The sequence below is a fragment of the Callorhinus ursinus genome, unplaced genomic scaffold, assembly GCF_003265705.2.
Source record: "Callorhinus ursinus isolate GAN/ISIS: 27379988/994484 unplaced genomic scaffold, GSC_fseal_2.0 scaffold5, whole genome shotgun sequence".
Classification (NCBI taxonomy): Eukaryota; Metazoa; Chordata; class Mammalia; order Carnivora; family Otariidae; genus Callorhinus; species Callorhinus ursinus.
In genome coordinates this window covers 76,508,142-76,524,360 of record NW_027397067.1, presented here as the reverse complement: position 1 = coordinate 76,524,360, position 16,219 = coordinate 76,508,142, and the positions used below count along the sequence as shown (strand labels likewise).

General features: G+C 44.8%; 1 protein-coding gene across 1 annotated transcript; it reads left to right on the top strand.

The window, feature by feature from the left end:
• Positions 1–15,033: 15,033 nt before the first annotated feature.
• On the top strand, positions 15,034–15,527 carry LOC112823701 (large ribosomal subunit protein eL32-like). The gene has a single exon (XM_073893241.1). The coding sequence runs from the start codon at positions 15,082–15,084 to the stop codon at positions 15,487–15,489; it is 408 nt and encodes a 135-aa protein (XP_073749342.1). The 5' UTR covers positions 15,034–15,081; the 3' UTR covers positions 15,490–15,527.
• Positions 15,528–16,219: the final 692 nt, after the last annotated feature.

Sequence of the window (16,219 nt, the reverse complement as noted above, 5' to 3'; positions counted from 1 at the left end):
TGAAGCCTGGCTGAACTCACCTGAAGCTCAGATGGAGCCTGCCTCTTCTCTCTAGGATAAAAATCCAGTCCCTTAAAGGAGTAAACAAAGGATGGAGGAGGAGAGAGAGTAGGGATGAGAAGAACACAACCAAAGGGCACAACTCTGACCTTGTCTAACAAAGGAGCCTCTGTTTGCCTACTCTGTGTGCCACAGGGAAAGTACTCTGGTTTATTTTGAGTTTTCTGGAAAGACACAGAACAGTGAGATGAGCTTTTTAACAAGACACTAGGGACCAGAAGGGAGGTTCGGTGGGCAGAGGCCCAGAGGTAATGCAGAAGGGGGTTTGTTTGAGAAGATCAACGTGACCTCCCACTAAAATGTGCCTAGGCTGCAACCTTCAGACAATTTTTCAAAACTGTGGTATTTGAGCCAGACAGCCAAGAGGAGATGGTGGGGCAACAGTGGGTTCTGAATCCCCACTCTTTGCTTCATTTACAAGGGACCAGGAGGAAAGAACACAATGGCCAGACCTGGCCCCGCCTGGGTCAGCTTACTTTCCTTGAGGGCACAAGAGGGAGGAAGAGCAAGGAAGAGGAAGAGGGGGAAGGTCATGTGACCCAACCTGAAGGGAATATAGAAATACTACAAAAAATAATGACTTTGGAGTCATCCTTGACTCCTCTTTCGCTCCCCACATACAGTACGAGAAATATTTCCAGCTCTATCCTGAACATATACTGGTACTCTGACCACGCCCCCCCCGGTGCCACTCTGGTCCAAGCTGCCATCACCCATTGCCTGATCTGCAAGTAACCTCCTAGTTGCTCTCTCTGTTTCCACTCTTGCTCCCCTTCAGCTTGTATCAACCCATCAAGTAGAGCTTGTTAAAACCTATGTCGGTTCATACCACTCTTCTGCTGGCGACCCCCAAATGGTTTCCCATCCCACCCAGAGTTAGACCAAAATCTTTGAAATAACCAAAAGTTCTCTACAGGCTGACTCCAGTTTGCTGTCTGACTTCATTTTATATTTTTCTGCCTTTGTTTCGGTCACATTCCAGATGCTTTGGTCCCCTCCTTGTCACGGGAATAGGCAAGGCATACCCTTTTCTCAGCACCTTTGCATGGCCTGCGCCCCCTTCCTTAATGCATCTCCCTCAAACACCCTTAAGTCTTGCAGCCTTCCAGTCTTTCCTTGAAACTCTTCTCTTAGTGAGGCTCTCGAGACAGCCAGTCTAAAATTCCCTTGCTAATTTTTCTCCTTAGCCCCAATTGCTAACACTATTACCATACTCGTCATTTCTAGGATGATTTTTTTCCTGTTTTAATATCTTTGAAATCTTACAATTGGTGACAAGTCTTGGCTTGGTTTCCCCCAAGGAACAGGGTTAGGCTTAAGGCACTAAATGCCAACACCCACCCCCATCCCCTGTGTCTTAACTCCCCCAATTTCAGGGTTATGTCTGTGGTCTGGACTGAGAGCTCTTGTGGCATCTGAACAGCCAAACATATTAATTAATTAATTTATTTATTTATTGTTGTTGCTGTTTTTATTTATTTTTATTTGTTTATTATTATGTTCATGTGGCCAACATATATACATCATTAGTTTTTGATGAAGTGTTCAACGATTCATCAGTTGCATATAATACCCAGTGCTCCTCACCACATGTGCCCTCAATACCCATCACCTGGATACCCCATCCCCCCACCCCCTCCCTTCTGAAACCCTCAGTTTGTTTCCCGAAGTCCAGAGACTTTCATGGTTTGGCTCCCTCTCTGATTTCTTCCCAAGGAAGGGAAAACTGAATGGGAAGAAGCCAAACAGATTTTTTAAAAAGTCATCCTGGTGCACATGGGATGCAGACCTCTGACAAACATGGGTGTGACCACCATAGCTGTGGGACATCAGGTGGCAGGAGGGGTCACAAGTGTCCACTACAGCGCTTTGGAGTTTTCTTGGCATCGTATTTCTTTCTTAGTGGCCCATAAAAGAGTAGTACAAATTACAATCAATAATATATTTGACTTAACAAAAGATGGATATTTTCTTACATACTAGGTGCCTCTGCCCCTGGAATCCAATCTCCGTGATAGCGCCCAGTGCTCCAAGTTGGGTACAAGAAGGACAAGCTGCCTTTCTTAGATATACCTGGCACACAATAGGATTTAACAAATTGTTGTTGGATGAATGAAGCAAGCAAATAAATAAATCCTATATGAAAATGCAACTAAATAGATCATCATAGAGAGCGTCCCCCAAAATTCCAACCACAGGTGCAGTTAGCGGGATCGTCTAAGTGACTCGACAACCAGAGATGGTGTCCTTGATATGATTAGAGAAAACGGTCCCCGGAAAAGATCCAACACCCTTTACCCAACATATGCCAGAGAAGGAGGTTGAGATATGGACAAAGCCGAGGATGTTACTGGGCTGCCACGTTGGGGAATGGGAGTGTTGGGCTGGGTGTTGGAGGTGGGACAAGAGAAAGGACTTTTGGAGTAGGGAGCAAGAGTTAGGTGAAGGCTCTCACATCAGTGTAGTACGGTCTTCCCTCTGGGAAGTCTTTAGTTCCTTTAAAATGTATCTCCTTCTCCTTCCCCACACTGGGGGCTGCTGCAGCATAAAGGACCAGAAGGAGAAGGGGCTTCCCTCACCCGTGAGATGTCAAGCAGGAAGCAGCCCCAGGGACAACATGCAGCTCTTGGACAGGCCTCTGTGGTCTAAGGGACAAAGGATCTCCTCCGTTGGTTAGCAGGGTTGGGACACATGTGTTTCACAAGTATTCCTTTGGACCTGATCCAGCTCTTCAGCCCTGGAATTTCCTACAAGGGACCAAAGCCAAACAAGTCACAAGTGGCTATTTTTTTTTCAGAAAGTCCTATCCACCTGTTTCTCATGTGACACTTTACATCAGTTGGCAGCTGCAAGGGGAGAGGGGAGTTTGACATCATTTGAATATATGTCCATCACATTCCAAGGAACCTCTACAAAACCATTAATCATAAAGGGATAGTTCTGTGAATGTGTTTCTGGGGGCCTCTTACCATCTAGGTTTCTATAGCTCCATAATCTATTATGGTGCCCACAAATAATAGAGATTCAATAAAGCTGTTAGAAAGAGAGTAGAGGGAAAGCTTCATAATAAATAAACCAACACTCACTGGCATTTTGCTTTAAGCTTTCTTTCCACTATTTTACATTGAAAATAAGAACAGCAAGGCTCTGTTTAACCCTGGGCAAGTCACTTCTCATTCTGGGGTCCCATTTTTTTCTTCTATAAAAAAGGGCACAATCTATATTATCCCTCATATCCTCGCTGTCTGTACCATTTAATGGATAGATGTGATTCAGTTTTCTAGATTTCTGACCACTAATTGTTATCTCCAGTAATAAACCTCAAATGAGTCGATACTCAGAGGTCTTATATATCCTGGGAGAAGGAGGAGAAGTATTTTAGAGAAGGGAAGGCTTTCCAAAAGTCCCCATTTTGGCCTGGATGATTACTTTCACCCCTGCCCCACCACACACAACTTCTTATGTTTTCAAAATACCCAAGTGAAACATTGGGATTTTCCTTAGACTTTTAGGTCCATGGCCTACTCCCTAACCACAAAAGCTTTATGTGATTCAATGTACCGACTAGTGGTATCTGTAAAGCAAGGAGAGAGAGGAAGCCCCAGCATCCTCACAATTGCTTTCTTCTGCCCAGGCTTTCTGCATCCCCTTCTGCTGCTGGGGGACCTTGTCAGCCTCCCTTGGCATTACCGCCCTCCACTTACTCGGTGCGGCAGCCAAACTCCCTTCTGAGAACAAACACAGAAAGAATGGCCAGTTCTGCAATAGACTGGAAGTGAGAGGCTAGGGCGACAGGAGAAACCAAGTCAAATCTTAAAGATGAAGGAAGAGGAAGGGTGTTGTCACTACCAGTGCAGCCCCCCTCCTGGGCAAGAAAGTTACACTGTAAGAATAACTCATTACCCCTCCACCTGTAATGCAGTTTCCCAACTAAGTAGTTACTTTACCGGGAACACACTGATGTAACAATGTTAAGACCACATCTGTTCAGCAGAAGATCTGGTCTACAAACCCTGGGAGGGGTTTCCTTGCTTGACATCGTGTCCAGAAGGATGCACTTCATGGAGGATCTACATGAAACAGAACATAGATCAAGTACAGAGATTTAAAGACCGCCCTCATGTCTGAAAAGTTAACGCCACTGTGCATTTCCTCGCTGGCATTTCTCCAGGTTAATTATGTTTTCCACATTTGACAGATGGACAAATCAAGACAAGCCTAGAATGGTCATTGACCCGCTCCAGTCAGAAGATCATTTGGGTCTGTTTGTTTTTGCCTTTGGTACGATATAACAGCTGTACCATAATGGATTCCATATGTATCCATTAGGGATACTTGGTCTGCAGGTAGTGGAAAACCCAACATAGAGGGGCTCTGAGCAATAAAGACCTCAAATTACCTCATGGAACCCAAAGACCAGAGCTTTTGTTCTGGGCCTTAAGTGGGCCAGCAAACACTCAGACTCCTTCTAAATCCTCCTGGTCAACTGACCTCAGAGCCTCTGCCTTTCTTTTTCCTTTGTTTATTGCCTTAGAGTCACAGAAAAACTTCAGCTCCAGACCCATCCTTTCAATAATATCCCTCTCAGGAAAAAGGGAGGAGGGGCTAAATGCTTTCTCTCTTTAGGCTCTGATTTTTATTTGGAAATGAAGCCCCTCACACACTCTCTCACTGGGCAGAGTTGGGTTATAGTACGCCAAACACTGGCAAAGACAGTGATGTTTCCATAGCAGCTTAAGATCAATGCAGATCGATTCTCAAGGGGCTACAGAGGGACGTCCTTTCCCAAAAGTCATCACACAAATGCTGCTGGTCAGACTGAGACCAGAACCTCGGGTCCCCTAAGTGCTCCTTGCAAGGATTAGAGTCCTCACCATCAGAGCCTCATAAAAAACCACCAGCAAATCGGAGTGGTGGGGGGGTGGAAGGGATGGGGTGGCTGGGTGATAGACATTGGGGAGATGGGGTGGCTGGGTGATAGACATTAGCACATATGTGCTATGGTGAGCGCTGTGACTTGTGCAAGATTTGAATCACAGATCTGTACCTCTGAAACAAATAATGCAATATATGTTAAGAAAAAAAAAAAAAGAAGAAGAAGATAGCAGGAGGAGAAGAATGAAGGGGAGTAAATTGGAGGGGGAGACGAACCATGAGAGACAATGGACTCTGAAAAACAAACTGAGGGTTCTAGAGGGGAGGGGGTGGGGGAATGGGTTAGCCTGGTGATGGGTATTAAAGAGGGCACGTTCCGCACGGAGCACTGGGTGTTATGCACAAACAATGAATCATAGAACACTACAACAAAAACTAATGTTGTAATGTATGGTGATTAACGTAACAATAAAAAAATTAAAAAAAAAAACACCAGCAAATCAACAGCTAAACTCGCATTATTCACTAGGTATTTCTGAGGCCCATGTTTTAATACACAAATGGGAATGAAATGTCAGTCGCAAGGCATTTTCTAAAGCCAAAGACTATGAACAGATCCTCTCTCCAGATGAATCAGAAAACAATGATTTGGAACATGGCTCTTGACCTAAATACCATTTCACAGAGCTTTGACCCAGGCATGAGAACCTCAGGCTCCCTCACCATCCAAACCAAACCGAGCCAGGCCCAGCCACAAGCTGCTCTGTCTAAATAGATATGAGCTGAGTATCAACACAGGGGCCGCTGAAGTGGAGTGAAGAGCCTGAATCTGGAGTTAGGACTGGGTTCCACACACAGTTCTACCACTTGTAACCTCTCTGAACTATAGCAGTTCTGCCTAAAGACAGGGAGCCCCTTCAAGGGAGGGGCTGTGCCAGGATCACCCCTAACTTCAGCTCACACCAAATGCCTAGCATACTGTTGAGACTCAATACATTCATTCACTCAATCATTCATTCATTCATTCATTCATCCGTACCAGGTCCTATCCAGGTGGTGGAGACATACCAGCGAATAAAACAGATCTATCCATGTCTCCAGCACATACAGTCCAGCCAGCAGCGATGCAGACGATGAAATAAGCAGTTACTTTAGAGTACTATCAGTGTCTCTACGAGGGGAGGGGATCCTGCGGGAGCATGTATGAGGGGCAGCAGTTACAAGTCCAAGAAATCCTCATTTATTAGGGATGTGTTAGCTGGGCTCTGAAGCATGAGTGGAAATTAGCCAGGTGAGAAGGGAGGGGAGAGGAAAAGCACCCCAGGGGGATGGAACAAAGACTTGAGAACAGGAGAGAACTTGATGCCTTTGAGGAAGTAAAAGCAATTCCAAAGGACTGGAGTACAAAGTACACATGCACTTGGGGTCGGGCTTAGGGGGGAGGGATGGCGGCTGGTGTTGGCAGTGTTGAGAATAGAAGACAAGAACCTGGACAAGCAGACAAAAGCCAGAACCTGAAGGTTTCTAAAAGTCCTGCAGTAATGTTTGTTCAATATACCAGATGCGGGGAAGGGGTTTAGGCAGAGGAATAAAATGATCGTATTTGCATTTTGTAAAATATCAGTTTGGTTCCTGTGTAAAGAATGGATTAGATGAGGCCAAGACTGATGATGTGAAGATTAATTAAAAGGCTATTAAAGTAGTCCAGGCTAGAGATAACGGACAGAAACGACGAGACAGAAATGGTATTACTTGATCCATCTGTCCCACAGAATGTGCATTCATTCATTCTCCTGTTCATGGACTCACTACTCATCAACGTTCACTGAGCCCCCACTCATGCGTACTTAGTCCTACTACAGGGTGGTGCAGGCTCCCCCTATGACCATCAGGATTGCAGCCTAGTGGAAGAGAGAAACCATTGAGTTGGCATGGAAAACATTAGAAAGTAGAATAGTAATCTGAGTTTCTTATTTGTTGCTTTGTTTTTGCTTATCCAGCCTGCCTTTAACTTTTCTCCTAATACCAGAAACTGTCTTTCCTGTGGAAACCCATTCTATGTGGTTTGGGTGAAGATGAGCAAGCAAACCTGATCCCCTGACCATAGAGTTATTTAAAGTTGGATATATAAATCTCCCAGACACAACCAAATCCCCACCATGAGATTTAGCACATAGACACTGAAAGAGAGAGGGAGTCTCTCTTTAGGATCACAACTTGTGCAGACAGGAAAGACTCAGTATTGCCGAGGGCCAACTTACGTCCACACCCAAAGATCTGCTGAGATTGAAGTGGAGGTAAAGGGACAGAGAGAAAGGACACCAATTCCCTAATTGCAACATTTAAACCTTAAAGTAAACTCCATCATCTCCCTATCCTAGCTACAGGAGCTAACAATTTCCCTCTTCAGACTATGCGAGTTTGAGTCAGGTTTCTGTACAGAAGTTTCCTAGTATAAATAGATTCATGGGCATATAGAAGAAGAGGAAAGTAAAGCTGCTTGTAGAAAAAATGAGTTCCCAGAACTTGATCTTGAATGATAGGAATGAATCCACCATGTGAGATGGGGAGAAGGAAGCATCTAAGCAGGGAGGAATGGAACATGCAACATTTGAAGGCATGGAAGGCAGGGACTGTCAGGGAAGCCCATGTGCTTTAATGTTGTGGAATTCGTGAGTGTCTGCAGGCAAGTGCATGTGTGTAGTGGGTTAGGATGGAGGCAGGGCTGGAGCCTTAAGGAAGGTCCACGGATGCTTCCTCCTTCTCCTGCCTATACATCTCCCCAAACTCACACATACCTGGACTGAGGAGAGGGAATGCTCTAAGCCGTTCTTGCCTGACATGGACTTTAGAATCACCTGGGTTTATCATTATCTCATTTTTACATCTACAACCTGTGTTTATTTCCCCAAGCCTTGTTCATGGCATTCCCTACAGTTTGAGTTTTCCTTATTCTCCCTATTGTCTGAAACCCTTTAAGACTTAAAACACACACACACACACTTCCTTAGAGAAACCTCCCTTGATTTTACCAGGCAGAATTTACACCTCTGCTCCTGAGCTCCCACACCCTTGGTGTGTGCCGCTTTTAAACACTCATTTCATTCTGCCTCATATGAAACTAATTTCTGTATGGCCCCAGTATCATGAGATCTTTGAGAGCAGGGACTTTGGCTCACTCATCTTTGAGGAGTCTAGCAGTGTCTGGCCACAAGATTTGTCAAATATGTGCTTTTTATTAATGGTGCAACTGATAAATTGTTGAACACTGTATCTGAGACTAATGATGTACTATACGTTGGCTAATTGAATTTGTATAAAAATTTAAAAAAATTAAAATGGTAGAAGTGTTGACAATAAAATTTTAATTGGTTCAAAAAGTATCAGTTTGAGCTCAACTGCAACATCTACACTGCAAAGCCAAACCCGAAGGACATATTTGAACTTTCTGGGATGGTTACAATTCTTCACCTACTCTACAAATAGTTACAAATCTTCAAGTTCTGAAACTTTCCATTAAATTAGAGGAGAATGTGAGACCAATTTTGCTCATAGTATTTCAGCTTGACAGTTTCTGGGCTCAGTTAGAGTCAATGAAGAAATTTAAATAATGGATAAGTCCCCCCACAGGGTCTTTTGGAGCAAGAAGAAGAGAAGTGAGGGAGCTTGACCATCTCATTTCTGTGCTTCTGGGACAGTTTTTATAGTGCCAAAGAGTCATGTTGAAAGAGAAAAAAAAATCCAGTCATCCTGCTCCAGGTTTGCAAATAATACCTCTGCACACTTGGCTTCATAAAGACCCTCACTGGAGAGCTCAGGTGATTTTTCATCATTCATACAGATGTTGTAATGTCAAGCAAACTCAACTTATGGAGCATGTTTCTACCAGTATGGCTGCTTGTTGATGGTTCAGAAGGAAGTAAACATGAAACAGATTCCTTGGGTATAAAGGAGTCTGAAAATACACATACAAAGAGCACACAGACCAATGAAGACAGCCGGTAACTCAGGACATCCTGTCAACAACGTGGTGTGCACTGCGGCGGAAATGTGTCTGAGGTACCAGAGAGTCCGGGGGAAGGCAACAGCTTCTGGGGAAGAGAAGAGAGTTGGAGAGAGAGTCAGAGGACAAGATGTCTGGGCTGGGTTATCACAAGTTGGATAATCATAAATTTCACCCGGAGGAGTGGGCGGGAGAACAATGTAGGCACACACATGTGAAATCAAATCCCGCCACGTCTGTGGAGTGCTGAGGAGCCCCGTGAGTCTCTTCTCCTCAATTTATAGAATGCAAGTGGAAAGACAGAATTATACTGACCGGATATATTGGGGTCTTCTTGGGGGCTGAACCGGCCAGTCAGTACCTGGTAGCAATTTATTGCAGTGGTAAATATCACTGAAACTATGAGTTAGAGAAAATGTTGTTTATCAAAATGCTCTGGGAAAAGTATTCTGATAAGACATTTAGGAGCCAATGGAGAGTGAACCCTCCCCAGAGAGCTTGAAACCTCAGATGTGCAGAAAATAGACTTCCACAGAGAATAAAACTGGGTCCTCCTAGAAGTTGCTCTGCAGGGTGAGAGCTAGTCTGTTGGGCTGAATCTTCAGTGACCCCACCAAAGAACTGGAGTCCTACACTGGTAAGTCAGCCTCTTTCTCCAACTTTTCTCTATGCGAGATTCAGCCTTTTCCTGATATTGCTTAAAAATTGCTATTATTATGCAACTCTGTTGCTTAATTGTTGTTAGGCATATATTCGGTAAATATCAGCTTGGAGGGTACTGAGGTACAAATCTGCACAGACCTGTCTTGGTCTCCCCTGGTGACAGCCCTCTCTGTATAAGACAAAGAGGGCTTTCACCTCACTGGCTGGTTCACCCTCACAAGTTACTACTAAAATGTTCATATAATATAGGCTAATTTTCCAAAATGAAGAGGCTGAGGCTCAGAGAAGGGAAGTGACTTTTCCAGGGTCTCAAAGCTAGAAGCATGACATCTAACAGGTGAATGCTTTATCTGGATTCAAACAAGAAATCTTGCCATAACACTCACCCCATGCCACCTTTCCTTCCTTCTTCCTCCTCCAGCAAAGGGCACTAATTATCCCAAACTTTCTTCCCTCATGGAGCATCTACAGGGATTTTACATGGTATCAGGGCAGACAATCTCTAAGTTCCAGTCCTAATAACTAACCATGTGACTGCCCCAAAACGAATTGATTACAGCACAGGGTAACCAACACCAGCCTTACCTACCTGGCTGGCCTTCCTTGGGGCTTCAGGGTGACACAACTGGTTAAGTGATTAATGAGTTAATAATTAAGATGAAGGTTTCCAGGTGCTTGAGCAGAGGGTGCCTGTCTGCCAAAATGGATTAGCCTCATCCAGCGGGTGTGGCCCTGAGGGGAGCCTAGCTTTATGCTCCTCCAGTGACCTTGTTTGGCACCAACAAACTTGTCATAAGGATATATTAAAAGAAAAGTAGTTTGGGCTGCCTGCTTAGAAATGCTGGCTGCCTGATGATTTTAGGTCTGCAGAGCCAGTCCTGCCCAAGAAGAGGGGGAACAGAAAGGGAGACAAGAGCCTGGCTTCTCTTCTCCTCTGGAGCTACTTTGCATGTGACCTTGAAGAAGTCACTCCCCTCAGAGCCTCAGGTTCCTCATGTATAAAATAAGAGTATAGGACAAGGTGATGGCCAAGACCCTTTCTGGAAAAAATGATACATGATCCTATTATTTAAGCCACTGAGTAAACTGTCAGTAAGAAACAATGCACTGTCACTGAGAAGAGCATCTGCTATTAAAATGGAGTCAAAGCTGTCAGTTGGAAGTTGCCTCCCAGTATGACACAACATAGGAATCATCTTAATTCAAAGCATTAAAATCCCAGTCTCAGCTGCCACCATAGAAGGAAAGGATTATAAGCTCCAGGGGAGGATCCTGAAATCAGTGTTTTTAACAAACACCTTGGGCAATTTTGACGATCACGCAAGTTGGGAAACACTGGGATCCAGCAATATAGCCTTGCTGGTGCCACGGAGTGGAGTCTACGGAGGTCCCAGACCCACAGCTGTCAAGCTTGGGAACCCGGGAAGCAAGCAGGAGCTTTACAAATCCTGCCACCCTAGTGCCATCAGACGTTCAGACTGAATTGATCTGGGGTGTGGCCTGGGCTTTGGTGGTTTTAAGGATTCCCCAAATAATCCTTATATGCAGCCAGGATTGAGAACCCCTGTCCCCACTCAAACTGTGCGATTCCTATGCCTTCAACATTCATCCTCTAGAACCAATGGGATAAGTGGCTCTCCAACCAAGCTCTGATGTTCCCATAAGGACTATTGGCCATCCAGCACCCGGAGAGACTCTGAAGACCAGAGAATCAGGTCGTGTTCCACCACACATCAGCATGGAAGCAAGGGATAGGGGTCTTCTCTTGCAAAATGGGAACATCCACCCCTCCCGCCATGTTGCCTGGAAGACAAAACTCAGGTAATGTCTACTGAGATGATTAGTGCTCAGTGAGTGCTCATTGGATTGAAACCTGGGAAGGATCAGGAGGGTTTTTATGAGATGGCAGGGATCTTTCTCAGTCCTAACACACTCTCAAATAGCTGCCCACAAGCACGTTTACCATTTTATTCAATTTTTAAAAGCAGAAATAGTAGTAATTTTAGCTGCCATATTTTGTGCTCCAATGATGTCCTCTGTGTTGGGCGACACTCCACAGTTAGTGCTGCCACCCCTCACAGCATCCAGAAAGTAGGAGTGTGACCCCATGTGTCCCAGGTGAGAACACTCAAGGTCAGAGACGAAAGGCACACAGCCAGCATGGAACAGAAGTCCAAAACCACATTCACCCAATCCCCATGCCCCACCAGTCCTGCAATTTGTTTGGTAGATTGGTTTAGCTCTGAGTAATAAAGTCTCCCCCTCTGCCCATCACCTAATTCCATATAATTTACGTGAGAGCTCTGTCACTGGAGTATTGTCTCTGTGGGAGACGTCAGCCCGTCTCAGCCTCTTGGAATGTCTAGAGCAGGGGCCGGGCGCCAATCTGTGGGAGGCGTTGTAGCATTTAAGTGATCAGCATGAGTCTATTAAGGGAGGAGCGTCCATTTTGAGAGTGACTTGACATTTTTAAAATGTCTATTTGTCACCACCAATATCCTTTCAAACCTTTCAAAATCCTCTAAAACCAACAAAATCAGCCACAATGTGGATCAGCCTGTCTTCCCTGTCACTGCTGAGTAGTGATGTTTTAGCAATGAAGGAGATGCACGTGTATGTGTGTATATGTATGTGTGTGCATGTGTATGTGTACACAAATATGCAAGTATGTGTGTGCATGTGCATGTGCCTGTGTGTATGTATATGCATCGATGTACCCGTGTGTATGTGCATGTGTCTATGTGCGGGCATTGCATGCACGTGCATGTATGGCCATGTATGTGTATTGCATGTACATGTGAGTGTATGCATGTATGTGTATGTGTGTGCATGCATATGTCTGTGTGTATGCATTGGCATGTCTACTGCAGGCATATATGTTTATGTGTGGGCATGTGCATGCCTATGTGTGTGAATGCGTGTGTGTGCATGTGCATGTATGTATGTGTGAGTGTGTGCATTTGTGCAGAGGCACAGCTGTGCTTGCATGTGTGTGCGTTGAATCCCATGGGCTGAGGAGGCCACAGGGACTAACAGGTATAAACAAGACAGAAAACTAAAAGTGAAGTGGATGTAGAATGGCACCAGAAGACCTGGGTTCCACCCACTTTCACCAGCCAAAGCAAAGACAAAGACACACATCTGAAGGCATCACCAGCCCATGAATCCCAGCTCACACCCAGGAATTTAGTCAACAGATTAGGGACCCAGACCCTTCATCTGTAAAAGGAGAAAATAGTGACATATGGGATTGATTCCCACATTGATCACCTGCAACTCCCAGCAAGTCATTTGTTTTCTTGGTGCCTCAGTTTCCCCATAGGATTGTAATGATGATTAAATGAGCTAATAAATGTAAAACAAAATATATGGCATATAATAAACATTGTTATTATTCCTAACTCAAAAGTTTTATTGGTTCATTCTGCTTCACTATTCGGGGAAGAGATTAAAGACATATTTCCTTTAATATTCAAATTAGAAGAACTCCCACCCCCATGACTATAGATCAACAGAACATCTACTCTTTCTCTTGGGATTTCCCTCTCCCCAAATTCTCCTGACTCTCCAAATACCGTTTACAGGTTCTACTAACCCACTCTGGTTACAGATTTTTCATTCTCCAGCTATCCATGCTCCAAATTGTCATTGGCCTAGAATTTCTTTAACAGAAAGTATCATGGTTTATTCTAAACTTAAACAAAACTCTCCCTAAACTTCTGCCCTAAATATCTCAGTATTGCATGGGGGTATATAAAGCCTGACTCCATTCTTGAGGAATAAAGAAAAATAAAGCAAAGAATGGCTAAGATGCCTCCCAAAGGGGTCTGTGGACCTCACAAACTGTTGACAGGACCTCTGGATTTCATTTTATACCTGGCAGGCTTCTTACTGGAGGAGGCATCCAGCCTTCACTGATGAGATATCCCCGGCCATGCTCTCCTTCAGAAACCAGCCAGTCATTCCATGGCACACAGAAAGAAGGTCCCTTCCCACTCCCTGTCCAAACCCTGCACACACTGGCTTCTTTTTGAACCAGGATTAGAAACAGCAGGAGGACCCATTTCTTCTTCAGGAAACACCCTGCTCTTCCTTCCACCCACAGGATGGAGCCTGAGTGCCTGGGACAGGACAGTTGCTCTTGCTGGCATTTCTTGAGGAGTGAGTTGTTTGATCTTAATTAGCACTTGTTGAGAGCACCAAGAGTTCAGCAGAAATCCAGATTTAGGAGAAGTAACCCTTCAAGGGCCCACACAGGAGAAAAGTACACTCAAATTGCATCAAAAATCCAAATGCTCAGTTCAGTAGACTAAGAGGTGGTAGGTTTTACTGCTATGTAAAATGAATCAGCACTAATTCTCCAAAAGATAATTGATGTTCCCCAATTGCAGGAAGCAAATGTTATCTGTGACCCCAAAATGTCTACATTTCAATGAAAGAAAAAAAATTAAAGGCTTCTTCCTTGGGCACATCAACAGGGATGTGGTGAAGACAAAATGAAACGTGCTTTGTGAATTTTAGAACATTTAGCAAATGAAGGCATGGCAGGGGGAGGGGGCCCTCAAGAGGAAGACACCAATTTTCCTGCAAATCAGGGTAAATAGATCCTAGAGCAATAACTCAAAGAATTTAAGAAGTATCAGTGTTTTTGCCCCAAGCTGGTGACACCGGCCATATCCGGAGCCTGAGGGCAGCTGCCTACCTTATAAGCTGTTGTGTGGAGTAAATAAAATAATGGATACAGATATTGCATTTCCGTGCAAATGGTTGTTCGCTCCCCACTACCTCTCTTTGCATGGTGCCCAGAACTGCACTGTATTCATTGGAAAGCTTCAGACGCTTTTTATACAGTAAGTGATGGATATAAAGCTGGAGTGTGGGGAGGAGGTAGAGACACTCTCTGTTACTCCAGGATCAAAGGAAGTGAGGGCTCAAAGGGACCTCAGAGATCATGCCAGCCGAATCTCCTGCTGTGCAGATTAGGAAAAATATTTCTGGAAGGACTGAGGAGACTTCCCATGACCACGGGATGAGCCTCCTCATTTCCAGACGTGAGGCCCCTCTAGAAGAGCACATGGCCTCCTCTTTGCCTCCTGCTACATCACACGCAGCCTCCAGCTTTTACTGCTGTGCATCAAAACAAAGTACCAGCACCTAATTTTCCACTGGCAGATACATGCCTGCCCAAATACATTAAAGTCGCCCCCCTCACTGAGCAATTCCTTAGGCACAAGCGTGTGGGCTGGCAAAAACAGAGAGGTGGAGGGTGGTGTGCGAGAACGGAGGAAGAGTGGGAGAGACATTTCACAATTTATCAAAGTTATGACCATTGGCACATCATCTTTCACAATAGAAGTGCTCTTTGTATAGACTACACATATGTGTGTGTGGAAAAGAGAAAAAAATGATAAAATAAACTATTTCGGGCTCTCTTCCTCGGCGCTGCCTGTGGAGGTGGCCGCCATCTGTTACTGGGCATCATGGCTGCCCTCAGACCTCTGGTGAAGCCCAAGGTCATTAAAAAGAGGACCAAGAAGTTCATCCGGCACCAGTCAGACCGCTATGTCAAAATTAAGCGCAACTGGCGGAAACCCAGAGGCATTGACAATAGGGTGCGCAGAAGATTCAAGGGCCAGATCTTGATGCCCAACATTGGTTACGGGAGCAACAAGAAAACAAAGCACATATTGCCCAGTGGCTTCTGGAAGTTCCTAGTCCACAACGTTAGGGAGCTTGAAGTGCTGCTGATGTGCAACAAATCTTACTGTGCAGAGATTGCTCACAATGTCTCCTCCAAGAACCGCAAAGCTATTGTGGAAAGAGCAGCCCAGCTGGCAATCAGAGTCACCAATCCCAACGCCAGGCTGTGCAGCGAAGAAAATGAATAGACAGCTTGTTGTGCACATCATATTTGTGTTAATAAAACCATAAACCCCCCCAAAAAAATAAATAAATAAATAAATAAACTATTTCGGGTTTCCATAGCCAAGGACAGAGTTGCTATTGCAAATGAGTATCAAACCCTCACCCTGGATCATTCCAAATGCCTTTTGATCAATCCTTTCCCATAGACTGCTTGGAATGGATAGAGCAAATCACATCGCCCTGCAGATTGGTATCACTGTGAAGGAATCGTCATTAGGCTCAGACAGCTTTTGTCCTTATTCTGCATCCTGGAAGAAAGCAAAGCAAGAGGTGGGGTGCCTGCTCCAAGGGGGCACTAGGTGAGTGCTAGTAAGTTGTTCCCTCATCTCATTAGTTTGGCCTAATCTGGGCAAAGAACAGGATACTATGGCCATTGATTACAACGATCATGTGCCCATTGGGCACCTCCATGACATTAGATGGGCCTCATGGATGGAGACAAATTGTGTAGGCCTCTGTAAATGTCAGAAACACAGAGGCAGAGAAGGTAAACACCTGTCAGTTCCAGGAATGACAAATCACTACTCTTTGCAGAGTATGAGGACTCCGATGGAAGTGAGGTCCCACCAGTGGCTGGTGGTCTCCGTGTGGAACTGTGCCATAAGCACGAGCTTGGTGTTGGTCTCTGCAGTTGACAGGTCAGATTTGTCAGCAACGAAACCCAGATCGGCCTTGGTGAGAGGGAGCCCATGC